Source organism: Bactrocera tryoni, chromosome 1 (assembly GCF_016617805.1).
Source record: "Bactrocera tryoni isolate S06 chromosome 1, CSIRO_BtryS06_freeze2, whole genome shotgun sequence".
NCBI lineage: Eukaryota > Metazoa > Arthropoda > Insecta > Diptera > Tephritidae > Bactrocera > Bactrocera tryoni.
Window position 1 is genome coordinate 15,391,713 of NC_052499.1, and position 27,941 is coordinate 15,419,653.

At 36.3% G+C, this 27,941-nt stretch overlaps 2 protein-coding genes across 4 annotated transcripts in view; one reads left to right on the forward strand and one right to left on the reverse strand.

Moving 5' to 3' along the window:
* The window catches only part of LOC120782372 (glutamate [NMDA] receptor subunit 1), a 29,814-nt gene extending 10,228 nt beyond the window's left edge, over window positions 1–19,586 (reverse strand). Inside the window, exons 1-3 of one of the 3 annotated variants that reach the window (XM_040114609.1) lie at window positions 19,553–19,586; window positions 6,446–6,681; window positions 6,213–6,335 (exon numbers count right to left, since the gene is read on the reverse strand). In XM_040114609.1, the coding sequence (XP_039970543.1) occupies window positions 6,213–6,335; window positions 6,446–6,613 (291 nt within the window). In that variant the 5' untranslated portion in view covers window positions 6,614–6,681; window positions 19,553–19,586. Of the gene's footprint in view, window positions 1–6,212; window positions 6,336–6,445; window positions 6,682–19,284; window positions 19,422–19,552 lie in introns of those variants that run through there. The other 2 variants (XM_040114611.1, XM_040114612.1) reach the window with 2 other exon arrangements.
* Window positions 1,243–6,113, forward strand: LOC120782373 (mitochondrial sodium/calcium exchanger protein-like). Its single transcript, XM_040114613.1, has 8 exons — window positions 1,243–1,571; window positions 1,641–1,715; window positions 1,781–1,825; window positions 3,571–3,918; window positions 3,977–4,095; window positions 5,427–5,661; window positions 5,730–5,797; window positions 5,880–6,113. The coding sequence occupies exons 1-8, from the start codon at window positions 1,274–1,276 to the stop codon at window positions 6,111–6,113; spliced, it is 1,422 nt and encodes a 473-aa protein (XP_039970547.1). The 5' UTR covers window positions 1,243–1,273.
* Window positions 19,587–27,941: the final 8,355 nt, after the last annotated feature.

Genomic DNA, 27,941 nt, shown 5'->3' on the forward strand with positions numbered 1-27,941 from the left:
TAAGAAGTTATCCTGCAAACGCGGGCGCATCTTTTTTCGGAGTGATCACCGGATATGGCGTCGCAAAGGCCGAATTTAAAATATTTTTTCCCAAAAATTTCAGAATTTCTTTATTAATTGTGTAGAAGTACATATATTTGTAACAATAAAAATTCTAATAAAACATTTAATAATTTTATATGAAAAAAATGTTGAAAAAGGTCTTTTTTTACCCGAGGAAACTTTTAAATGAAACGAACAAAACTACATTTCATCGATGTGCATCACTGAGTATTTTCGTTCATTTTTTGACATGCCAATTTCCGAAATGTTCATAAACTAATATCTTTTCTCAGTTTGAAATAATAATAATAATAAATAAAAAATAATAATAAAAATAATAATAAAAATAATAATAAAAATAATAATAAAAATAATAATAAAAATAATAAACAAATAATAATAAATAAAGCTATAAACAAAACATTTCTCACTTACAACAGCAGCATGATTTTATATGAGAACTTCAACACCAGCAATCAAACTTCGCCGCATTTTGAGCGACACGAGCACTTCGCGATGGAGACGCCTAATGTACACACAGGACTGCCTCTCAACTTTACACACGTTGCTAATTTGTCTACTTTTTCTCTCTTTTTCCGCCTTAGCAAAGTTGCAGCGCACTGCTTACATTGCCGCTGGAGGAGCGATGCGCCTACATTGACCATTCCACTGCCTGCAGCACTAATGTCTACTTGATCAACTACATACACATCATCTTTTGCAAATTGCGAATATCCACCACTTTGGGCGCTGCAGTTACATCGATCGTACTACTCATGATTATCTGCCTTTATTTCATCATTTTCGGCGTTGCTGCAGATGTTTTGTAAGTTTATGTGCAACAAAAAAGTATTTATATGCCATACAGGCTAGCATGAAATTGTTATAAAAGTTGCGTATACGCCACGGTGTGTCACAATTAAGCTTTTAGCTTTTGTATTAAGTTTTCATCGAGCAAAGCATGTTTTTGTGATTTGTCTGCATGGGTTTTTATACAAAATATTTTCAAGTTAGAAAAAAGACATGAAATATTGGCTCAATAGATACATATTCAAAAAAACTGCAGTAACAAATGTTGCATGTATTAATCGGCATTCCTTTTATTGCAATTGATGATAACATAAAAAAACGTTTTCGCATTTAAGTTTACGGAAAATATTTAAAATTCAATCACAATAAATCTTTTCGTTTTTCCAACAGCTTTTGTCCTGCTTTAGCGGTACTCGCGCGCATGTTAAGGATGAGTGAGAATGTCGCTGGCGTCACATTGGTCGCTTTTGGTAATGGCGCACCAGATATATTCAGCAGCCTAGCTTATCTCGAAAGCAATACGCATCGTTTGTACGCAGATATTTTCGCTTCCGCACTCTTTGTGGTCCTCATTGTGGCTGGCGTTATCTTTTATGGTTTTCCATTTGTGGCACAACCCTATTTACTGTTACGCGATGTGCTCTTCCTTCTACTCGATATTTGTGTTATCGATTTTATAATTAAGAAAGATAATGCTCTATCCTTGCTTGATAGTGTGAGTGAGTATCGCTATGTATTTATCTATATATGTTTATATATTTTATTTATGTATTGTTTTTGTATTTTAGTCACACTTTGTATTTACTTTTGCTACTTATTTGTGGTCATATTTGATCAGTATCTAGTGCGACGCGCCACAAAGAGTAAGTTTTTAAGAAGAAGTCAGCACCGTTTATATGTTATTGTATTTTACTATTTTTCTTTGTAGTATTGCAATACAGAAGGAATACCTTGAAGAGACTCTCCAATATGGGTAACTAATTCAAATAATACATTATCATATACATATATGGGGCTGATGAAGTAGATTACTATTAGTAGGCTATCGCTTACCAAGTAGAAACAAAAACTAGAAAAACCATTATTTCGAACTCCACCAAAGATCCAAAATCAAGTGTTCTAGAGTTTCCAGTTCCATGTCGCAGAACCGGTAGTTTGCGCAAGAGACTATGCCCATGTTTGACAAGTACTTCCTGAGCCCTGAGCAGTGCCGTTTATAGAGTTTTTGTCTCGGGGGGGGATTAATCATTTCATTAAATATTATAAGGTTGTATCCTCCCAGAAGCAGATTGGCATGACGCATTCCTGCTGTCCGCTGCCAATGCTGTTTTCTCCCCATTCTCTCCTCCATGTGGAGTAGCTCTTTAAAAGTGCGGGACCCTACTGCAATGCATGGTTGTGGCGCCATCATTCTGGACGCTGCCGCAAATCAGGCTAGTTCGTTGGCCAGCTCATTGCCGGCTACCCCTTAATTCCGCTGCTCAAATTGAAGGGTACGCGCTTGCACACTGATAGTCGGTTCAGCCTTCCGATCACCTCCAAAGTTGAGATCGCCTTTAGTGCCGCTTGACTATCGCTAAGTACGATACGCTGATTGCGATAGTTGCGGTGGAGATTGAGTTCTGCACACTGACTTGTAGCAAAGACTTCTGCTTGAAAGGTGCTCGGAAAATATCCCATTGGACATGCCTGCTCCAATGCTTTCCGGTGTTTTCGAGTCAGTGTATCACTGGATAGTGCTGCCCTGAGCAGTATGTCGAGCGTGGAGTCATGCCACTCCGCCTTACTGCCGAGAATAACTATACAATCCTTTGTAAAGTTAATCTTCTTCGTAACTACGTCCCTTGTAAGAAGGGTCTGTGGTGTGTCTTCCCCTAAAACCTTCATTTGTTGAGACGACATTATCTTCCCTTTGCCGAAACCTTCTGCTACCATTAGCATCTGTTTGATCACTAGAGGCAGCGGTGTGAGCTCTAACATGACTTGAAGCGCTGCGGTGAAACAAGTGGACACCGGCGAGTCTTTGCAGCTTCGATACTTGAAAGCCTACCGCACACTGCGTTGCCTCAGATACTCAAGCAATCGCTCCATAAGTGGCAATAGGCCTTACGATCATGGTATACAGCCATCTTATGATACCTGCATTGTAGCCCCTGGATCTGCCGACTAGGCATCTGCATATCATGAGTGTCTTGGAGGCTTTGGCAGTGTTAAATCCATATGCCTTCCGTAAGGTTGAGTCTAATGTGAGGCCGAATCGTATATATACACACTTAATATGCTCTACGACGTCTCCAAGATGTTAAAAACTTCGTGGCGCTTAATACACTCTGTTCAGGGAATAAAAAAGGTATGTAGGTACGTAGGTAGAGTGGTTGTCTGAGGACGCACATAGTCCTTCAGGAGGCTTATTGTGAAACCACCGGTGCTAAAATTCACTCACTTTGTTGTGTCCCATCACTATTTCCGTTGTTTAAGACTCTTATTATACTGTGTTAGAGCAGACTGACTTTCCACGTCGTAATGTTCAGTAAATATTTTCTTTAATCCGTAATAAAAATGACGCAGCTAATATAATCACCAACTCCGGTTGGACATTCATTTATTGATTGTCATCCATAATGGGATAGTTGTAGTCTCCACAAAACTCGGCACTTTAAAAGCATCTGCCACACTAAATACTATGAAAATTGAATAATTTATACGATTTTTGTACAGAACTTATTCGTCTCAATGACCTGCGTACACAGGGTGTGATTCGGCAGCAAAAGCGGTTGTCTTTTTTGGATCGTCGTGAACCAAGTGTCATATATGCAGATTCAATGCATTCGACCTTACCAACACTTTGGCAACAATTCTATTTAAGCCTCAAGCCATATGATGAAAGCGAATGGGAAGGCGCCAAAATGCCGACGAAAGGCTTCATTATATTGCGTTTGCCGATATTGGCTATACTCAAGATATTCATACCAATCACCGATCAAGGCGAAGAAGGACACGGCTGGTCCCGGCTCTTGAATTGCGCACAAATAGTCTTATTGCCATCGTTTATTTGCTATGCTACCCGTAAGCGATCTATTATTTTTCGACTTGCTTTGAAGTGAACATTTGACTTTCTTTTTAGTGAGCAAGTATTCTTTATTTGATTTACCCATTTTCGTATGGTCCATGTTGATAGCATTTCCAATAGCATGTATAGTGTTTGTTAAATCGACCACGAATCGTACACCACTTTATCATCAGGTAACTTATTGCATTATTAGAAAGATAAATACTTCTGTTAGACTTTATTGGTAACAAGATTTTCGAAATACACGTTATTGTGGCGGGATCGAGGTAACTCGCATACGATTGTAGCATCTGCAGGATTTCCTGTGTTATGAATGGTTAAGTGTAGATGCCAAGTGACATAGGGGTCAACATTACTAAGTTACTTTCTGCCTGAGAAGCCTTTTGAACTATCCCCCATCAATACCACTCCAAAGTAATGCCACTTGTGTCCGGGTTCCAAGACCTGAAGTGTTCCTCTATTATCCATTGCTTCAAACAAACCTCGAAAACGCTGAATGGTTTAGGATAGGTCAGCTCGTCTGCCTTTTCATTTCCTTCCACTCCTATATTATTGGCTAATCAGATGATATTAACCGAGTTACCTACTAAGACGCTAGTTATTGCCTTCTTGCATAACATAATGCAGTGAAGTTCGTATCGGTGCTACGAATAGCATTAATTATCGCTTGGCTATCCACTAGAAGTTTTATGGACTTCATGGTTAGAGCAGAACCCCACTTATGCTTCTTATGCTCAAAGATTTCGGCCTGAAATACTTAATTGTGGTAACTTAAGCAGGCCGCTTTGTTTAGTTTTCATCCTTTGATCCGTCGGTGAATATGCGGATTTCGCCGTTCGAGCTGTCGATCACAGTACCAGTAGTTCATCCTTCTCGATTGTGTTTAATACCTAAAGGGTTCCTTTTACTCGGTTGCTTTGCAAATTTAGCTGAAGTTCATTAACAAGCTCGTGTACGATACCATGTCTATAGTATAAGTATAGGATGGATGTTGAGAATAAACCTCAGATCCTTTGTTGACATCCGTAATCCCCAGCAAGCAAGTCCGATGCACTTTTTATAGAAATTGAATACGGCACTTTTTCGATAATGCCATCCACCATACCACCGCAACGTATGTTATTATGGAATGGATTACGCTTGTGTAGAGCCAATAGAGCATGTGGGCTCATTAACTCCACTGATTTTTCTGCAGGAGTTCAAGATGCAAGGGACTTTGAAAGCTCTGCCGTTAATGTGATTTCTTCAACTATGAACTCCGAGATATTTGATAAAGCTCAGAAGTATAGTAGTTCTATCCCATAAAGAGGAGAGATTATTATATTTTCCCCATGCATATTTATGGCTTGTTTATTGCTTAGCATATAACTTAATCAGACCAGGAAGTTCTGAGTAATATCAAATGAAGCGAGAGTTGATTGTATAACTATATAATTTAAAAGGTTATGAGCGTATTTATATATCCAATGCAACATATCCGTATGCTCTCAATTTCTTCTCGCAGTATTTCTCCATTCTCAGCGTGGCCGGTTCGCTATTCGTTGTGCGCATTTGCTGTGCAGAGATCGTCAATGTGCTCGCTGTTCTCAGCATCTTTACTGGTTTGAGTAGTTCCTTTTTTGGCGTCACGCTCTTATCTTGGGCAAATAGCATTGGTGACTTGATTGCTAATCAATATTTGGCTCGACAAGGCTATCAAAATATGGCACTCGCCGCTTGCTTCGGTGGACCTCTATTCAGTGAGTTCAATACATACATACATACATATATCTATTTAGAAATGTATTTGTTTGGTAACATTTTCAAGATTCTCTACTGGCGGTTGGCTCAACTTTGCTATATAAAACGCTAACATATGAGGACTTTATGATTAAGGTAATCTAAAAAATATTTATGTAATATTTACGCAAGAATATTTTTAATTTATAAATTGTGTAAATATTTTTGCTGTTTTTAGGAATTTGGTGAAGGTGTGATGGGCGAGAATTGCACTATATTCCTTATAATAGGCTTGTTTGCCATTTTACTGGGTGCTCTCACCACAGACTTTTATTTTCGCCCCAGTTTCGGTGTTTATGTTATAATTATGTATTGCTGTTTTTTCTTATATAATATTCTTGGTGAATTTGAAGTGATACATCCATATGGCACCGATCACAGAATGGATCAGGCCATCGAACCGGAACTTTAATTAATAAAGAATGTGATATATGCCACACTTACTACTTTTTATAATAAAAATATATAGCATTAAATTAAAATTCAAACTAAGCAAGACGATTCTACTTACACGCTTCTCGATTAGCTTATCGCAAACATTAAATACTGTTTTTATTGGATTCTTATCCATGCGTATTGTCTTGTCGTAGTAGGTGACCTTGCGTGGCACATATTGCTGGTCGAAATTCAGATTCTGTGAGAATTTATACAAAATATGTTGATTTTTTAGAAAATTTTTCGGCTTAATAACTTTGTTTATACAAGTGTCTTGCGACATTTGCGCGTCCACTTGGCTCCACTTACCGATATTATTGTGCGAAAGTGTGACTCGCTTTCTGGATCTGCCAACACTCCGCCAATGTTGTACGTTGAGGGATTATCCGCGTGTTGACTGTGCTTTTGCGCTATAACTCCTAAATGTATACCACAAAAAAGTAGATACACCACATTTATTCCGTTGAGTACAGGCATGTTTGATGAAAGTTGCTGCGCGTATGAGTATAGTCAAGTATTTTAATTTTTAATCATTTCTGGTAGTACTGTAAAAAAGAAAGCATTGTAAATAACTGTACTAGAAGTACTTTAAAAAAACAAAATATTTTTCAATAAATTCTTAGAATTTCTTTTATTAAACAATTAATCACATATGCACTTTTACAGCTTCGTATACATACATATGTATGTATTTGCAACTTTGCTTAATTACGATTACAATATTATTTATTAGTTTTTTCGTCACACTATTTTAATTTTTATTTTATGATCGCATTTTTTTTTTATAAATATACTTTTTTTTGTCATATATTTTTAATGTTTTTTTTTATAAATTTTAATACCATAATTTATGTATATAATTGCATTATACATACATATTTTTATCGTTATTTCCGTTCAAGTACATATGTACATATGTATACATATAAATAAATACATTAGGTTGCCCCTTTATACTACAATGTTTATCGTTCACAACAAACATTCATACACAACACAAGTGTCCCAATTTTATAAGCAATACTGTATTTCAACGGCGCCGCATTATAAAGAGAGCAGCGTTGCAATTAACTCATCTGATCCACTCACGTATGCGCTCTCAGTACACAAATAGAGCACTGTTGCGATCATATGTTTTTGACAATTCACCCATTCTGTGACATTCTGATTGGACAAATTGCTTTTCCGTCGTCATTAAACCACTTGTTGGATTTTGCTGTTCCGTCTCGGCACAATTTTCATTTCGATATTTTCCGGTAAAATTCCGCGTTTTTCGCGGTAAAAATATGCTTATTTGCTAGTTGATTACGGAAATTCATTGCGTGAATTGAAATTTGTGGTGAAAACGACAGTTAAACTATGAAATTCATAGTAGTTATATAGCAGTCGTGCGGGCGTGTATGTGTGATATAGTGAATACGTAAAAGCCAGCTCGCACGGTACTGGCACACATACATATATGTACATATATTATATGTACATACATGTGTATATAAATACAAATAAGTAAATAAGTAAAAGAAAATCTACAAGTGTTAAACAAGCCTCAAAGGGCGATTAGAGATACAAATATATAATATGCATATATATATAATATGTGTATGTATTTATATAGAAAATATTTTGTGAAATACCGCATAAAGCTATAAATGAACACTTCCATACGTACTTATGTATGGATATGTATGCTGTAAAGCGTAGTGAAAAACGTTTACTGAGTGCGCGGTGGGTGTGTTAGCGGCAAGTCAGCTGGAACGTAACCGGGCCACTTTTCGACATAGCCATAATGTGGCGACGACAACCACATATTCACGGAATTATTTTTCTCTAACTAGATTTGTTATTTTGTTTATATGCCACACGTTCGTCATTTGCCGCGTTGTTTTTTCGCCATTCGTTCGTTGAGCGTTTATTTTTAAAGTCAAAACAAATACAACATTGATCAATTGCATTGTTTGGTTTTGTTATCGTAGCTTCTATGCGTCAAATGCGAAAATGAAATAGCAAAAGTGGTTCGTGAGATCTGTCCGGTGAATAACATACGTTAAAGTTTTCAAGTTAAATAACTGTTATGTAAATGCATAATATTAAGTAAAAAGTATCTAAAGTGTGATAAGTGAAATACAAGCATTCCATAAACATTCCAAATCAAGCGCGAAAATTGCCAGAAGCCTTAAATAAAAGAAGTTGTAAGTGCAATTGTATGTGATCATAAATTTCTCAGATTGTAGATTCTCATATATGTAAATACCGGCTGTTTTTTTCATAACTTGTGTCTGTTTCAAAACACATTTTTCCTTATTTGTTAAACAAAGTTAGCCTTTATTATTGCCGTGGGTAAACGAAATAGCGCGAAACATTTTTCTTTTGAGTTCTTTGTTTGGTAGAGAGAATTTTCAAATTTCACCCGATCTTATTCAATTTACACAAAAACAAAGACAAACTGTTATTAGAAATAAATTGTTATTTTTTTATTAAAATATGTCACAATTTGACCGATCTATGAATTACTAGTATAAGATCAACTGGGTTTTTGAAAATCTGTGGCTAGGAGAAGTATAAATTCGATTGAACTTATTTTCAGGAGAAGAGAACCTTCTAATTTCAATACTATATTGACAGATTGGCCGCAATTTTCGGTAAAAAGTAAACATATTTTTTACCTGCGAGCTTGAAAGGTTACGATATCTTACTAAAAATTTATGTACGGTTTTAAAAAAAAATTTTAGGCTAGCGCTTTATTGTTTTTAACCTAATGACAATTTGTGGGCGTGGTATAGTACATACAAGTAGAATAGTACAAGTCATTGCTTGCATGTTCGTCATGTGACAGTCATTGGGAATTCAACTACTGTATGTATGTATGTATGTATGTATAGGTGAACAAAACTATTATTATATGTAAATTATTAGGCGGTAATAAAATCACATTATTTTTGGAATCTTTAATAATTACACTAGTTTACAGTTATTTTGTGACTTTGATGTTAGATACTGTTTCTTGGTTATCTTTGGTTGCTAAAACCGAAAATGATGGTAAAAGTTTCCTAACATGTAGGATTTTTGTGTTGTAGTCGAGGAGTATAGAGATCATATCACGAATCTTTACTATAATGACAAAAGGAGCTGTGAGTTATGAAAAATTTTGGAACTCAAATTCGTAATCAGGGCAAGATATCACAGATATCTCTTAGCACATCCTGGTTTTCGTTGCGTAAGTCATAGACCGATTTGGATTTAATATTGTACTATTTGGGATAATCCAAGGGATATTGGGTCTTAGCCGAAATGACCATTTAAAATTTGTGGTCTCAACCGACTCTTGGCTTCTCGGAGCGGTTGTTGCTGTTCCGAAAACAGGATGCATTTGGGGAATAACGTTATTTTTTCCACGGTCCAATTAGTCCTTTAATATATAAGGAGCACCCTAATAGACATGCATAGTACAGCCAATGCCAGTACTTCTAAGGAATAAATCATGCATATTATTATGGTAACTGCTTTCATTGTTCTAACTGATCTGCTGCTTGTATGTATTTAAATGCAAATGTGAAAAGTCTCAACTTTAACACTTTTTGATTTTTATTAAAATTAATCATTCAATTCAATCAGTTTGCTTTTTATTTATTTTTTTTGCCTGCGCCTACGCAAGCTTAGCGTGTAGTATTGCTTTAATTATACAACAAAAACTTTAACATTGTCTAATTTTCCCTGATTAAAAACTTGAGGAGTTACGAAATAAAAAATTGTCATAATCAATAGACCCCGAATAAAGGCATACATACATATATTACTTACATATGTGTGTACATTAGGCCGTGTTATTTTTAAGAAACTTTTACTTTTCAAGCAAAAACGGGTTAAAAACTTTCAAGTCAGTAAGAAAAGAAGGCTATTAAGATTTAGGGGTGCCCATTTTTAAATTCCTAATTCCATATTGTAAATGATTTTGCAAAATATATTTTTAACATTGTAAAAATGGCTTGAAACAGTATCCTCGCAGGAAATTTAAAGCTCTATAAAAAATCTTTGAACAATTTTTTCATACGATTAACCTTTCGGAAGATCTCTAAACTTAAAGCTCTAAAGGTATGAAATATTGGGCAAGCTCAAAACGTTCAAAAAAGTAAAAACAAAAATAAATATATAAATATAAATACGCCTCCCAAATAAAGTAGCTTCCATACCTAAACTTGCTCTTGATCGTTCAGTTTGTATGGCACCTCAATGCTATAGTAGTCCGATTTAGAAAATTTGTTCGGAAATTGTAGCGATGCTTTAGAATCTAAAGGATTGTAATTGGTTTTTTAATACCCTTCCCCTCCGAAAACTGACATTCCCCTCATCTAGCCTTCGTGCGCACTTTGCTAACTTTGCGGGCTAAAAATGTGCCCATCCCTGCTTTAGATGAAACTAAGTGATTTGAAGATGCCTTGTCAATTGTCCAGATAAGGATTTGAGTTTGATCGGTCAGTTTGTATGAAAGCTACTAGTGTGGGTAAAAATAGGAAGACTTTTAAATTTAAATTTCGCTTGTCTTCTGAAGTACATTCGGCGATTTTTACGATGAGTGAATTTATTCAATAAAGAAGTTCGAAGTTCGGCCAAACTGTCATTACTAACTATTACTTTAAGTGCTATGCGTCGTTTTTGCGCAGCTATTCGTAAAAAAAATCCCGGAATTGTAGGCCGACAACTCTTTGTTTTTGCACCACGATAATGCACCGTCGCATACTGCATTGATTCTTCGTGAGTTTTTCGCCAAAATTTCGACTTCTGGCCATTCAACAAGCTCCGACCGTTCCGACCGCTCCGGGGAAACCGTTTTAAGTCAATAATTAAACGTGAATCTCTGCGCGTATTGAAGCTTATTCCGGAAATTGACTTTAACAACTGTTTCGAGAATTGGAAGAAACGTTGTCAAAAGTGTATTGAAGCCAAGGGGGCAAAATAAATTTATTTTATTCAAAATAGTCTCCTTCTGCTTCAATACAGTCTTTTGCACCGTCCAAAAACATGTCGAACGAGTGTTAGGCCGGTATGGCCGCCAGCATGCCGGTGCAAGCTTTTTGAAAGGCCTCTACGTCTCCATAACGCTTTCCTTTCATGGGCAAATACATTTTTCCGAAAAGGAAGAAGTCGCACGGTGCCATATCAGGTGAAAACGGGGAGGGGTTAATGGTTAAAATGTGTTTTTTGGTCAAATAATCGGTCACAAGCGTCGAATCGAATGTGGGATTCTGAGCAATTTTTGGTCGTCAGTCAATTTGTGCGGAACAAACCGTGCACACACCTTTCGTAAAATAAAATGTTCGGTTAAGATACGATAAATCAATGTTTTGGAGATGTTCAATTCCATTTTCATGAATTTCAATGATGATTTCGGCTGATTTTATTTTTGATTAATTCTTCGCACAGTTTCGATGGAATTTCCGGTGATCACGGATTTTGATTGGCCCACATGTTGATCGTCATTTATGTTCTCACGTCCACTTTGAAAACGTTGAAACCACTCGTGCACTTTCGGTAAAAGTTTTGCCAATTTTAAAACAAAATTTAATGTTGGCACTTTATTCGAAGCTCATTTTCGCACGAATAACACTAACATACTGACACTTAAAACGCAATAACTTCACTTCCAATCAATGAAATGTCTGAATGTCTCACTGGACAATCGATAAAGATAGATAGATAAAGATAGCAGATTCTAACGCATCAGGCATAGATAGCGCCACCAGGGGGCGCTAGATTCAAAAAGTCCTGTTTACTTTGGAACGCTCCTTCTATATTGGTCCGGTATTGATTATTAAGGTAAAATGAGCTTCTTGGGGAGAAAAGAACGTGTGTAAAATTTCAATCGATATCTCAAAAACAGAAGATCTATTTCGCGTGTATGCAGGCGGACAAGACTAAATTGATTTATCTCGTCACGCTGATCATTTTTATACATACATATATGTATATACTTTATAGGAAAGTCAACTACAGTTATTTCAGTTTATCTTGGTGTCACCACACTGTTTGCCTATTCATATTATTTTCAGATGTAATACGTTAGATATTTTCAATTATTTCCATTTGTCTATAAAAAATGTCAGTAGTCAGCAAGTTATTCAAAATATACATACATATACATCAGTATGAATGTTAGCTTTAACATTACTCCTTAGCTTGCTGAGATTTGTTCGAATTTCGAGAATTGAAAATATTGTAGGCGCATGGCGTGAAACATGCGAAGATTATTGGGCATTTCCTAGCATTATCATATCTTAGTCTCTCCCATAAGGGGACAATTTGAAGTGCGCCACCCGCTTTCAACAGCACATACAAAGCTTACTTATGTACATATGTATGGTATATTCGTTCGCGTTCGTGTGTAATGTTAATTTCAGTGTTGATGCACAGCTTGCGTGCTCGTAAGTGCATCAGATAGCGGACTAACACACACACAGCTACTCCTTTTTAGCATTGAAATGCAGCAAATGATAATCTATACAGCCGTAGATTTTTTTTTTTTTTATTGTACGTATGTATGTGCATTAATATCAATTTGCACATGATCACATAAAGCAATATACTTGTATATGTATATACAAATGCCGGTACGGTATCTCACAGCTCACAGCACAGCTCAGCTCGGTTTGTTAATGGGCAATAAATTGAAATATCGGCAAACGCAGCTGGTGTAGTAGCACGGCTTTATTTATCGGCTTTGGCGCTCCAATTAAGGGACATATTTAGTATGAAATTTTTATAAAATAAAAAAACGAGTTTTTCATATTTCAATAAATTATGCTTATGTACTATGCTCAACAAGGTGCCAGAGGAACTAAAATGAAGACGATGCCTTTATACCAGATAATACACCATAGACTTTAAACTTGACACACAAGATGGACAAGGGGGGGCTTTAAAGCAACCGTTGTCAAATTTGGATGACGGGCGTAGCACCGCCCACATTCCGAAGAAAATCCCGATCTCGGGACCTACTTAAACGTTTTCAACCAATTCAATCTGTGATATACGTATTATCCTGACATTCTTATGTTACAGTGTGAAAACTTGCGAAACTAGGCCTACTTTCCTTATAACACAATTTAAAATTCCATCTTCAAGTATACATATAAAACAAGAACCAATCAATGTATTCGGAAAAAAACTTTGCAAAAATAAAGCCCTCAAAGCAGTATGGCTTCCAAAATTTGTCGAAATCGGACTATAAGATACACATATAACTTTTTAGAACCCAGATGGCAAATACATTGACCCCATTTACACGCCGAAAATATCGGTCAATTTGCGTGGTATATAGTATTATTGAAATTCTGGGAAAATAACAAATCCTTGTTGAGTTGGCTCAATACCTTCCTTGGGCTTCCTATACCCAATATAAAGATTTTCGAACATCCAGTTGAATTTATATCGTGTATATCGGTATTTCGGCTTAGATCCTTGCAAGTTGCAAGAGTATAAAATGCTCGGTTATACTCGAACTTAGCGCTTCTTTACATGTTGAAATTTGCTTGAGTGATTACTGGAAATATGTATGTGATCCGATTTGCAATTTTTCCTCTCTTCGGGTTTTCTGCATGTTCTGTATATAATTCTTCAGACATCACCAGTTTTTCTACCAGTTTTTCTATCCAATTCTGAAATCAATTTTTGGCAGTCAAAAAACGACCAAAATATTAGTTAAAATTCAAATTTTTTTCAACGACGTGATTTCAACAAATTTTGAAAGAACTTGTAGTAAAGCTTATGTATGTTTTTAAGTTTCATTTATGGAGAGGGCCGGAAACAGTGCAGCAGTCCTGGATAATTTTAAGCGCCGTCTTGAAAAATAAGTAATTTTTGCTTTTCAAAGAATTTGGTGTGTTTTTTTTTTTAAATGTGCACAAATATTATTAACATTTTGACACAATTGATGATTTGGCTCTTTTTTTATTCCCAAAAATCGCCTTTTTTATGCAGTCACACAAGATATATCCTTGAAGGGGGATTATGTAGATTTTGTTTTTTAATTAAGAATTTAAAAGTAAATATACATTAACAATAGTCAAAAGCATTTTTTTATTTCTAATAAAATTTTATTACCATTTTCACCTATCTCCCCACAGGGTGTACCACGGGGCTTTAATTAAAGCATGCATATTCATATTGTTAAATTAGTGTGGGGAGGAGCATTATTATTATTTATTATTTTTTTTTTGTTTTTTATTTTTTGTTGTTACTGCCATTGTGTTTGTTGCATTAGAATTTCAGTTTTGTTGTTGTTGTGCTGGCGCATAGCTTTGTTTAATTTCTAGACACGAGTATCAATTAGTATTGTTAATGATCGTACAGATTTTGTGACTATATTTAGCTCAATTAAGTTTACACTGTGTGCGAGCAACTGTGCATGTGTGTCGGTATATGGAGATTTATTACAATTTTTTATATACATACGTACAGATGTATGTACATATGTAAATCCCAATTCAGAGAAGGCAACTTAATGATTATTTTGAGGTTAATTGACTTATGCTCCTATTTTGAAAGAAAAACATTCAATAAAAGAGAAACGAATTTATGCTTCAGTTGAATTGAAGGTTTGAATGGCAACATATAACATATAGTGGTCCGATCTGAACAATTTGCTTGGAGATTACATTGTTGTCTGGGACAATAATATATGCCAAATTTCGTGAAGATATCTTGCCAAATAAAAATATTTTCCATACAAAGACTTAATTTTGATCGCATACCTGTTATATCCTATGGTGTCTTTAATTTTGGGACACCCTTTATAAAAGGTCGATGTTAAAATGAAATAAAACTCTTAAATTTGGTCAAAATGGGTTTCGTTTTCTTTTGTTATGAGGATAATTTTATGTCATTTAAACAAAATGTTGGCCAAATAGCCACCACGGTCGCACTCCGTTTTGCGTATCTCCACCCGTTTACGCCAGTTTTCGATGACCCGGTGCAGGATTTCGGCTGGAATTTTTGCTTTGGAGCGCTGAATGTTGCCTTTGTGCTCTTAAAACCTTTGAGTTAACATACCCCAAGAGAAAATAATCTTCTTATGCTTCTTCTGCGGTTATAGCCGAGTTAACAACAGCGCACCAATCGTTTCTTCTTTTAGCAATTTGGCACCAATTCGAGATACCAAGTGCAGCCAGGTCCTTTTCCACCTGATCTCCAACAGAGTGGGGCCCTTTCTCTGCCTCTGCTTTCTCAGGCGGGTATTGCGTCGAATACTTTCAGAGCTGGAGTGTTCTCATCCATACGGACGACATGACCTAGATAGCGCAGCCGCTGAACTATGAACTATGAATGAATGTCTATGTCGTCGTATAACTCGTACAGCTCATCGTTCAATCGAATGCGATATTCGCCGTTGCGACCATAAAGTTCTAAAGGTAGATTGAAGAATTCGAACGATAGGGAGGCCCTGTCTGAAACCTCGTTTGGTATCGAACGGCTCGAAGATGTCCTTACCGATCCTGACGGAGCTTTTGGTATTGCTCAGCATCAGTTACACAACCGTCACTTATTCCAGGCTGTTATTTCCTTTTTGTTGAAAATAGAAATCCTTCGATTCGATTTCATCGAGTTACGGGAAAAAAAAGTCGGTCAATATCTTATTATAACGCTCGCTATTGATAGTAACGGTATTTCCTGCCTTATTTCGAATGAAATAAGGCGCCATGATGCTGCCATACCGAAATCCGCACCAAACGGTAAATTTTTGGGGATTCTTTTCTGAACCACACGAAGATTTGACTCACCCCAATGGCGATAATTTTGTTTGTTGACGAAACCATTGAGCCAGAAATGGGTCTCACCAGGGAAATCATTTTTCGACTAATTTCCAAGCGTTATATCAAAGTAAAACTTGACATAATGAAATGGCAAACTTCACTGAATACATTGACAAAATTTGTCACAAATCCGTAACCAACCGCCTTGAGCTGTCAATATCACGTCACTCCTATTGGTAGACGCTGTGTGCATGCACATATATGTATAGTACATACTTTGTACGGTCTCTGACGTTTCCTTCAAGGTTTAATAAACTTTGTGGAAATCAAGAAAACGTAACTAGAATTTTTAATCACAATTTGTAGAGACTCCTCCATGATTTTATTATTAATCATTTTCCATAAATATTGCACAAATTAACTGACGCGTTCATGTTAACTATCTAAAATAACCATATTTATCTTCTTCAATTTTTTTTTTATATTTTTTTTAGTAAGCATAAATAAAATAAATTATTATTTGTCATTACTTTATTTCTAAATAAAAAATTTCTATACCGCAAAAAGTACCGCCATAAAGTGTAGTCAAATATGCACAATACTTGAAAATTTTAAGTGGTAAGGTATGCGTGGCCACGAGTGTACAACCAAACTTATTTCTTCTAGACTCAATTATGCAAACAAAAATTCCTTTCATTCACTACTTCTCCTGTCCCCCTAATGGCTGTGCGCTCCAGATCTTCAACGCTTCCACTAAAACCGCATAGACCAAAACAGGCCCCTACTGACACTGTTTCTAACAAATTCCTTTCTCACATTCCATCTCCCCGGTAATTCTATTCTTACAGCCAAACTCTTTGTCTGCTCCTGTCTGTAGTTATTTTAAGGACTCTGTCATCGCCGGTTGTGCCTGGATTGAGCACAATTCAACTATACTATAATTTGCGCAGATTGTTAGTAGATATTGACATAGCTATAGTATGAACGTATGTATGTATGTGTTGCGCTGGGTGTGGGCTGTGTCCTTTGTCACACAATTTGCTGTGGGCGGTTCTCAGGAATGCTGACGTTTAATTATAGGCTGTTGGCAAGCAAGAGTTGCTGGAACAGCAGACACACACAAACACATGCACACATATTTTGAATTATTTTCGCACGTACTTATTGAAAGCGTTGAATAAACAATGAACTTTTAAGAAACTGTCGCTTCTATAAGCACATTGAAATATTATATGCTGAATGTCGTTTCTTCATCTACAAAGAATTCCTAGGCTATGTTTGAAGAAAGGATGTATTCGGCGATTAAAGTGGGTGCAGAAGCGGCGCATTATGCTTCGTTATATATTGTGGCAAAAAAGTAGCCGGAAATTGTAAATAAAACGCAAAATATTTAATTATTCATCAATATTTATTTTGTTGCCTTCAAAGTAATCTTCATTACAGTTAATAAACTTATGCCAACGATTTTTCCAGTCGCCGAAACACTTTTCATAAGCACTTTTTGGGCTGTCCTTTTTAGTTCCCTTAGCGAATTTTGTTTTGTCTCTTCGATTGACTGAAAACGGGTTCCACGGAGCGGCAATTTTAGCTTGAGGAACAAGCAAAAATCACGTAGAGTCAAATCTGATGAATACGGTGGCTGATCAATGGTATTCATTACATTTTTGGCTTTAAATTCGGACACAATCGTACTTCAGCTTTATCGGAACGAGTCGAGCAAGAACCCGTTCCATACCCAAAACATCTACCAAAATCATTTGAACGGACTCGCGGGAGATATCGAACTCTCTTGCCATCTCTCTAACACTAGCTTGATAACTTTCCAGCACCATATCCTTCACTTTTTGAATATATTTTCATCACTTGAAAAGCTCGAAGGTCGTCCAGAACGCGGCATGTTTTCAACGAACTCTCGGCCGTCTTTGAAGGCTTTCTTTAAAGATTCCGAAGCCTCTCGTAGGCTTGTATTTTTGATAAAACTGAATCACCGTATGCTTGTTCATTCGTAACGATTCCGCACACGAAATTTGGTTAGAAATACCATTTTAATTCTTTCAATTACATGGGGTTACGGATTTCAAAATATTAAAATTTTTCATGGTCTTATTAAATTTTACAGCACCTCTAGAATATTGCCCTAAATTTTCAAGTTGATCCGAGTAATAGTTTCGGAGGTACAGCCTTAAAAACTTGTGCGCTCGAGGCTAGCTAGGCAAAGTGCTCCGGCTTTAAACGCGTTTTTCTCGAAATTGTGTTCTTGAAGTCGGTTGGCAACATTTTTTTTGAACAATTTGAAAAAACAATCGCGAAATTTTCACTGAAATTTAAATTTTTTTGAAAAAAATCACTTTAGATGATCCTGTAAGGAGTTATCCTACCAAGCAAATATTTTTTTCAAAACTTTCAGAATTTTTTTTTTAATAGTGTATGCTTTTAACAATAAAAAATTATCTTAAAATATTTCTTTTTTTGTATAAGAAAAAAATGATTGAAAAAATGCTGTTTTTACTCGAGGAAATCCATGTAACTCCTTAAAAAGCTGCTGTAAACAAGTCCTATTAACTTAGCAAGATATATTGTTTTGAAATATCATTTAACCGTGGAATTTAATGACAATTTCTGGGTGTTTCTTTGCCACAACGTATTTTCATTAAATATTTGACTTACCGTTTAACAAAAGTTACAGTGGAAAAGTTTTTTTTTCCAATTTCGGTGATAAAATCTCTTAAATTTTAAAATTTGTTAGAATAGCAAACCTGTAACTTATGTATATCCATACATTTTCTGCAAAAACTGGCATTAACAGGCGCCCGATTGTAATTTACCGACAGTGTTCCATTCGGGTCACACGCTATTATCACAAATAGATTTTAGATTTATGAACACTTTGTTTTTGGTTCACACCCCCATGCAGTAAGGTATATGTATGTAGGTTATATATGTATGTATGTATGTACGTACGTACATATGGGTTTGTCTGTGCATGTGTGGGCATTAAGAGCATCGTACTCCAGCATCCCAATAAGTAATAGTTAAATACACACATACATACATACATATGTATCAGCATGCTTGGAGGCAGTGCCAGTTGTAAGTCGCTGTCGCTTGGTATAGAAAATATTTTTGGGTGTGTTACTCTGTGCTAGATAAAACTTTCACTTTATTTGAAATCAATTGCTCTTTTAGCTTTTTCAAACTTGCGTTATCACTTATTTTTCGCAGTCATATATACTAACCCACAAATATAAATAGATTTAAGTGGTGTGTTTAATTTTTGTTATTTTATCAAGAAAAATGGGATTTTTCAATTGATCGCCCTTTCACTTGCTGCAACAATATTTTTTCTATTTGAGATTAGTAGCACTTGTGTAGACATGAAGCTTGGTAGCTACACCAAATACTTACATACTTATTTATTGAAAAAGATTTGCTTTCATAGCCATTTCGCTGCACTTCACTTCACTTTCGTTTGTTAAATGTATTACAATTATTACATATTCTTAATGCAAATTATTCCAAATTTGCTCTACACCTGATTTTCACAACTTTTTCGAATATGTATCATTATATATACATACATACATGCATTCACACACCAACCACCATCATGAGTAGATAATATTTGCAAAACGATGGAATTTTCAAAGCACTTTTTCAACCATATAACACTTACGCATCCGCTCACGTTTACGCCAACAACTTTGCTATGCCACTGAAGTGAATTCCTTACATGCCATCAATGTGCGCCTAAAAATCCTTAACATCCTGCAAGAGCTTGTGCTTTATGTGCTTGTTAGCTTTTGTTAACTGAAAAGCTCTCAGAATTTGAGCAGTTTTTCGTGCTTTCTGCTAAATTTAATGCTTTTTTCTCCAAACTTGACAGCTCTCTACATTTTTGTTTCTTCAATTACTTTCGCTTTTATCAGAAATTGTGTTTTGTGGCAACAGCTGTTCAACGCCTTCGTATCACTTATCACTCGACCGTCTATCAGCTGTTTAGTCAGTCCCATGTGGTTATTTCTCGCACACGTGCTTCTCTTTCTGCTGATAAGCGTGCTGTGCCTAAGTATCTACAAGTGTGATGGATAAAGACAACGTTGTGTTACGTTTCCGTTGTTTATTGTTTACATTGTGCCGGCAACATTTGAGCTTTTTAATGAATTCATATACTTACATATGTATATGTATGTGAAAGAGTTTGTTCATGAAAGCACGTATACATAAATATGGCTATTTACATGACGTGACTCGTTGTGGCATGAGCTTCACATTATATTTTCAAAGTACTAGGGTTATAATGAGAAATAAATTTATTGAGTTACCTACTTTTTTAAAGAAACAAATTTTGAATGTTTATTATCATTCAAAAGAACATTCTTTTGCCTTTATTTTTTTAGGATTAGCTCTTTCAAATGTTGGCCGCGCCTACGTCATAAATCCAATTTTCTATGAGTCGTTCGAGCATTTCGACTGGTAACTGACGTATGACAGGGGTGCTGTTTTGCTCCAAGGCCTGAATCGAACCGGTTTTGTCCTCATAGACTTTAGACTTTATCTAAAAACGTCTAACGGTGTGATATCACACGATCTTGGTGGCCAATCGACTGGCCCAAAACGTGCAATTATCTGCCACCAAAGTGGCAATAAATCCATTGATTGATGCGATGTGTGAGAAGTGATGTCGCCTTGTTGAAACCAAATGTCGTCAAGATCACGAGCTCTAATTTCAAGCATTAAATCGGTTATCATGGCGCCATAACGGTCGCCATTGACGGTTACGTCCTCGCCGGCATCATTTTTGAAGAAAAATGTAGCGATGATTCTACGGCCCCAAACCACACCAAACCGTTTTTTTTTAATTGGCAGCTCGTTAATGTCTTGGGGTTGCTTTTCGTCCCAAATGCGGCAATTTTGCTTGCTTGCATACCCATTGAACTAGACACGGGCCTCATTGCTGAACAAAATTTGGGTCGAAAACGTCGGATATTCTTGGAACTTTTCAAGAGCCCATAGAGCGAAGCGATGTCGTTTGGGAAGGTCGAGCGGCTTCAGTTCTTGCAAAGGCTTTATTCTGTACGCTTTCAATCTCGAAAATCTCGACGTAAAATGCGCCAAGTCGTTCCATACGTCAGTCCGAGTTGCTGCGAAGGGCGCCGAATCGACTTTCTACGATCTTCGTGTACACTCTCAGTTACTGCTGCAATATTTCTTCACGGCTTGCTGGACGTGATCTATTCGGTCGGATATTATTCAATAACGAATGCTGGGTATCAAGATGGGTGATGGTGTTGCGATTATGTTGACCATAAGTTGAGCGAAACGCGCGAAACACATTCTTCTTCTTCATACCGAGCGTGAATTTTCGTAATAAAGTTGAACAATTTGTAAATGTTGTTCAGGCACAAGTCTTTCCATGATGATATGCCAAAAAATACTGTACAAAAATAACATGACAAGTTGACACGACTCACACGGGATCGTTCAAAAAAAGGCAATTGAAAAAAGTACCTCTACTTGGATCAGCGAAGAACTTGAGCAACTTTTAGTCAAGGCGTTTAAAAAAAATTTTTGGACAATGCGAAACCTTTGGAGAAGAGATAAATTGAGATTCTTTGCAGATGCATCGAAGTTAAGAAGGAGAGTAGGAGGTAAAGGCTTCTGTCGGTAGCTCCCCATCAACTCTAGTTTCAACTTCCGTCTTTCACGCGGAGGTGGTTGCCATCAAAGCAGTGGTAGATATACTACTTCCAAGTACAGTCTCCTTCAAAAAGGTCTGTACACTGACAACCGAGCGGCTATACTGGTTTTAAACTGCTTAAAGCTATTTTGAACTTAGCAGAGTCAATCCCGCAGCTATTCTAGCGGTTCTGACTGAACACTGTCCAATAGGTACTCATGCGGTACGACTAAATATTTTGACTGACGCTATTTACCAAACTGTATGTAGGAAAGCGAGGTGGAATCATCTAGTCCGTTTCTCCTTTATTGCCTGGCTTTTGCCAGACTGATACTAAAATATCTCAGTAGACACAACTTTGGAGAACCTAGCGAAGAGGCTGGGATTGATATTAAAAGATGATTTTGGATATGCACCCTAACCTAACTTAATCAATTAGAAACTAGAGTTTTTGAGATATCGATTTGAAATTTTGCAAGCTCAACATTTGTCGCAACTGCCGGTATCGGCCCATGAAAGCAAAAAGCTGCCATATAAATTGAACGATAGAAATAAAGTTCTTGTTCTTATAACTTTTACTAAGAACTTTTTGACATATTAGCGCTATTTATGTTATTTACAGTTAAAATATTAATTTTGCCCAAAAGTTAGAAGTATATAGCGAACATTTTCCCGCGATTATTCTTTACAACTTTAGATGTGGATTATCTCAGAAAAAGTGCATCGATGAACTTATTTAAATTTTTAGTGATGAAACACCGTCAAGGACCACATCGATGGTATGATGAATTCAATCGAGTTCATAGAAAATTCCAAGAGGAATTTCGTGTACATCCATCGAAGGTCGTTCAAAATCAGCTGTTGTACCGGAAACTGATATTGTAAGTTCGACATGTTAGGTATCGTGAGATTGAGACAACTATAGGCCTTAGTCAATATTGCATAAACATTTGACTGTAAAAAAATGGTTCGCTTTCCATTCCACACAATTTTTCAATCAAAAATTCAAACAAAAGTGTACATTGGGACAAAAAGGCACCCGGAAATTATAATTAAATTCTGGAAAACTTATGGTGATCAAGCCTACGAGTGGTACAAAGTCTTCGATGACGGTCGAGAAGTCGTTGAAGACATGCCTTGTTCGACCTCTTCAACTGATGATATTTTCTTGTTCTCCAAAGTCCGTGGAACTCGTTTTCAGTCGATCGCTGAAGAAGCTGACCGCCATCACAAAGAGTGCTTATGAAAAGTGTTTCGAGCACTGGGAAAATCGTTAACATAAGTTTATTACATCTGGTGGGGATTACTTTGAAGGCGACAAAATAAGCATTGATGAATAATTAAATATTTTGCGTTTTGTTTACAATTTCCAGGTACTTTTTTGTCGCAATTTATAGAATTTAATGAAGAATATTTTAAAAAACGTTCAAGCGATTTAAAATAGTTATTATTTATCTTTCTTCTGTAATGCCGAAATATAAAAGGCAACCCTTGTAGTTGCTAGAAGAAATTCACCTGTAAAGAGTATTATAGATACTGTGTAGTCTATATAGTTTTTTTCTTTGTTTTTTCAACTAATAAGTCCGGCTATACAAGTATGTATGTATGCATGTATATATGTAAGTGATTAAATTTATTATTTTTATTATTCTTTAAAGATGCTAATTGCTATATATGTAAAACTTCTATAAAAAATTCTGTGACGCCGAAATTCAAATGAAAATCGTAATTTGTTAAAATATTTATATTATCAAATTGTTTGTGTTTGCATGGTAAACCACAAGTACGTGTGAAACCGCAATAAATTAGCTCACTTTATGCTCTGCCACATAGGCCACAACAAAAACAAGCAACAACTACACTTTAGGTCATTTTCGTAAATAAATAGAAGTCATTAAAATTCCTCGAGAGCAACAAAAAAACCCAAAATAAAAAAGGAAAGAAGGAAGGAAAAAGAATACAGAACAAACACAATAGGAAATCACAACAGTATTGACCGCTATTTATTAGCTAAATGTATGTTTGTATCGAAAACGTTGCTACATAGATGTATGTGTGTATGAACGCAATTTCTGGACTTCCAAAAAGCAGCCGAAAGCAGTGCCAAATTCAAACAGATACGCATACATACAGAGATATGCGCATACTTATGAAAATGAGAGTGAGAGTGTTTACTTAGATTAAGTGGAGTGGCCCGAAGAGCTTTCACTCTTGCGCGCAAATGCGCCCGCCGGCGACTGAGTGCACACTAAACTCCCTACAAGCCAACATAAGCCAACAATTCCCTAAGCTACGAGGCTTTTACTGCATTAAAGGTAAATACAGCCAGGAAGTCAGTGTGGCAAAAGCGCATAGTGCTCCTGCGCCTTTGCGAACTTTTGAGTGAAATTCTAAACGAGTTGCGCTCAATAAGTGCACGCGTAACGCTTTTTCATAGCTTTTCCTGTGGCTTTAGTTGGCTGGTTTTCAAACGAATTGTGTTGCTCGGTTGTGGGCTCTCATTTTCATTTCAGTTCGAGTCGGAAGCGGACGCGCGTCACCTATCGCACTCGCCGAGACAAATACACACACACACACACACGCATTCACAGGCAAGCACACACACTGCAACACCTTAAGAGGGTGCTCGCGCGCCAGTGAGTGGGTCAGTTCAATGTTCGGCGTATAGACGTAGCGTAACGATGATTTTTTTCTTTTAAACAACACAATTAAACAATTTTTTCGCGCATCGTTTGCTTGCTTACTTTTGATGAGTGCGTCAGATTTTTCGGCCGCTGCCACTGTGATTCTGCGGTCGAAGATTTGTTTATTTCAACGCAACGCTCCACAAACCGAAACGAACGTCGTGTCGGGCCAAACGTGTGGAGCAGCAACGCAGCAGCATCATTTAATATACCTGGTAAATTTTTCACAATCCAATTTGAGTGATGATATAAAAATTCGAGTGTAAATATGGATTTTAAAATTTCCACAAAAAGCAATGTAATTACAATAATTAAATTTTGAAAAATTACAACAAAAAATCATAAAAGATGTGAAATGTGTTAACAAGAAGCATGATGAGACAGTTAAGGCTCTGCAGGAAGTCAGCTAGTGTTACATATACTCATACATACATACAAATATGTATGCCCTTGAGTACATGATAGGATAATAAATACGTATAACTCGAATTTATGAGGCTGTGCTCCAAATATATTATTTTATAAGTGTATATGTGTATGTGTGGAGCAATCCCAAATCGAATTCCGTCCTAAATGGCATCTCCGAGCGTGTTAAGTGCTATAAATCAATCAGTAGCAATTAATTTCCAATAAAAAAATTATACCCATGAAATTCACGTTCATGATCAAAGGTGAAATCGGTTTGCATATGTGAGGGTGTGAGCGTATATACAAATGTATGTATGTGTGAAAAATGTTCGTGGCTCACTAAAATCGTATGCAGCTCGTCAAATTTTGATGTTGTACAATGTTTAAAACGCATCTGTGTAAATATGAGTGTATGTATATTTGCATAATTGAGCAAGAAATATGTGTTGAAACTATAAGCCAATTTATGGTTAATCAAATTTAATTGAATTGGAAATAAATTTATTTTATGACTTTTTAATGCAAATATTTGATTTCCCTGGCATATGTTTGTTTTAGAATTAGCCACACTTACTACATAAATGCATACTCAGTAACAAATGAGAATATACATTTTATTGCGAATCTTCGAAGTAATAAGTAAAGGAACATCACGATGGAACCAAACCGAACAACGCACAAATAACAAAAAAAAACGTTAACTTCAGTTGAACTAAAGCTATAATATTCTTCATAAATAAAAAAAAAGTTTCAAGAACTTAATTTTAAACGGCCAGTTTGTATCGCAGCTATATGCTATAGTCATCCGATCTGAACAATTTCTTCGGAAATTGCATCATTGGCTTTCAGAAAAGTTGTTGCCAAATTTCTTGGAGATATCTTCTCAAATGAAAAAGTTTTCCATACAAGAACGTGATTTTGATAGGTCAGCTTCTATGGCAGCTATATGCTGTAGTGATCCGATCTGAATAATTTCTCCGAAAATTGAACCATTGCCTTAAACAAGAATTCCTACCGAATTTCTTAGAAATATCTCGTCCAATGAATATGCTTTTCATACAAGAACTTAATTTTAAACGGCCAGTTTGTATCGCAGCTATATGCTATAGTCATCCGATCTGAACAATTTCATTGGAGATTGCACCATTGCCTTTCACAATAATTTTTGCCAAATTTCTTGGAGATATCTCGTCAAATCAAAAAGTTTTTCCTACAAGAACTTGAGTTTGATAGGTCAGTTTGTATGGCAGCTACATTTTACAGTAATACGATGTGAACAATTTTTTCGAAAATTGTAACGCTGTCTTGAACAATGATCTGTATGAAATTTCGTAAAGATAATTAAAAAAAATAAGCTTTTCATACAAAGATCGTGATCGGTGGTTCCGACAAATGAGCAGCTTCTTGGAGCGAAAAGGACGAATGCTAAATTCGATATCTCAAAAACTGATAGTCTGAGTTCGTGTATATGCAAACGGACAGACCACGTTAAAAACAAATACCTTAGTGATAATGAAACAAAACAAATTTTGATACCTTAAAAATATTGACAGTCGAAAAAGTCTTTTCGTATTTCTAATAAAACTGCAACTTAGTTTTTTTTTTTTATTTATAATGAATTGTAATGAACCAAATATGTACCATTTTGGTCGACTACTTTTTGCCATTTTTCCGCTAGAAAGATTATTCCATCAGTGTAAAACTTTTCTGGTTTCTCGGCGCAAAACTGTGACAAGTAATTTTCAATGGGTTTCTCTTGAAGCCAACTTTACTCCATTAAGAGAGTTTTGTACTGACCGAAACAAATGGTAATCCGATGGTGTAAGGTCGGTGCTATGGTGGATGCATCAAAACTTTCCAACCAAGTTCTCGCAGTTTTTGCCGAGTCATCAAAGTTGTGTGTGGTCCAGCGTTGTCCTGATGGAAGACGAGGGCCTTTCTGTTGATCAGGTTCTGGCCGTTTTTTTCGATTTCTTACCTCAATCTCATCAATTGTTGACTGTAAAATGTAGAATCAATCGTTCGACCAGGCTGGAGCAGCTCATATTGGATGATTCCTTTCCAATCCCACCAAACACTCAGCATAACATATCGAGGCGTCAATCCATTTGGCTTTGCGACCATTTGTTGAGCTTCACCACGCTTGTATCATGATCTTTTTCGCACATTATTGTCATATTTGATCCACTATTCGTCTTCTCTTACCATTTGCTTCAGAAATGGTTCGATTTCATTTCAGCAGAGAATCGCAGATGTTAATTTGGTCCAATTAATTTTTCACAGACAATTCATGTAGTACCCAAACATCGAGCTTCTTTTTGTAGCCAGCCTCTTTTAAATAATTCAAACCCATTTGGTGATTAATGTTAAGTTCCTTAGCGATGTCATGGCTGCTTATGTGACGGTCCTGGTCAATCTTTTCCATAATTTCATGGACTTTTCTAACGATTTGTCGACCAGAGCGAGGTGCATCTTTCACATCGAAATTTCCATGAAGGAAGCGAGCGAACCATTGTTGTGCTACACCAATTGATACAACATCGTCCCCGTAAACGTCACAAATTTCATTGGTGGCTTGCGTGGCATTCCTCTTCACTTTTTTATACAAAAATTTCAAAATAGAGCGAATTTCTTCATTATTTTCACTCATTTTTGAACAGCGGTAACTTTTTTTCAAATTCCCCGAATTTAATATTTTTTAGGTCAAACGAAGCTTAAAATTTCACATTTTCAACACTATATGGTATGACACAATGTGATTAATAGCACTGGAGATATACGACTGCAACAAAATCTATTGACTAAATACGAAAATACTTTCGACTACCCAATATGTATATGTTTAAATGTTCCATAAAATAGCAATATTTTTTTTCTTCGGTTGTTACATATTTTCATGTTGCCTGTCACTTATTCAGATGCTGCATGGAATTTGGTTACTCGGCGCCACTCCGTTTACTCATCGTTGTTGTCGTTAATGTTGTTTTTATTTTTTTAACAATGACATTACAATTTAATATTGTATTTTTTGTATATATGGGGTGGTAACCGACAGCAGCAGTTGTTAGTGTATCTACGCCTGCTTGATATGCTGCCCAGACTGTATGTCTCCTTTGCTCACATCGCCGACCAGCCCCTAAAATTATCCAGTTTGGCGTGTGGCAGCGTTCTTTTAGCCGCTCATCATTCTCCCTAAATATTTATATGTATAGTCGAGCTCGAGCACCGCCGCACATGCCCCCTTTTTATGTTTGCTTCCTGCAAGTCTGCCAGGCATCCTTCAGCAGTCTGCT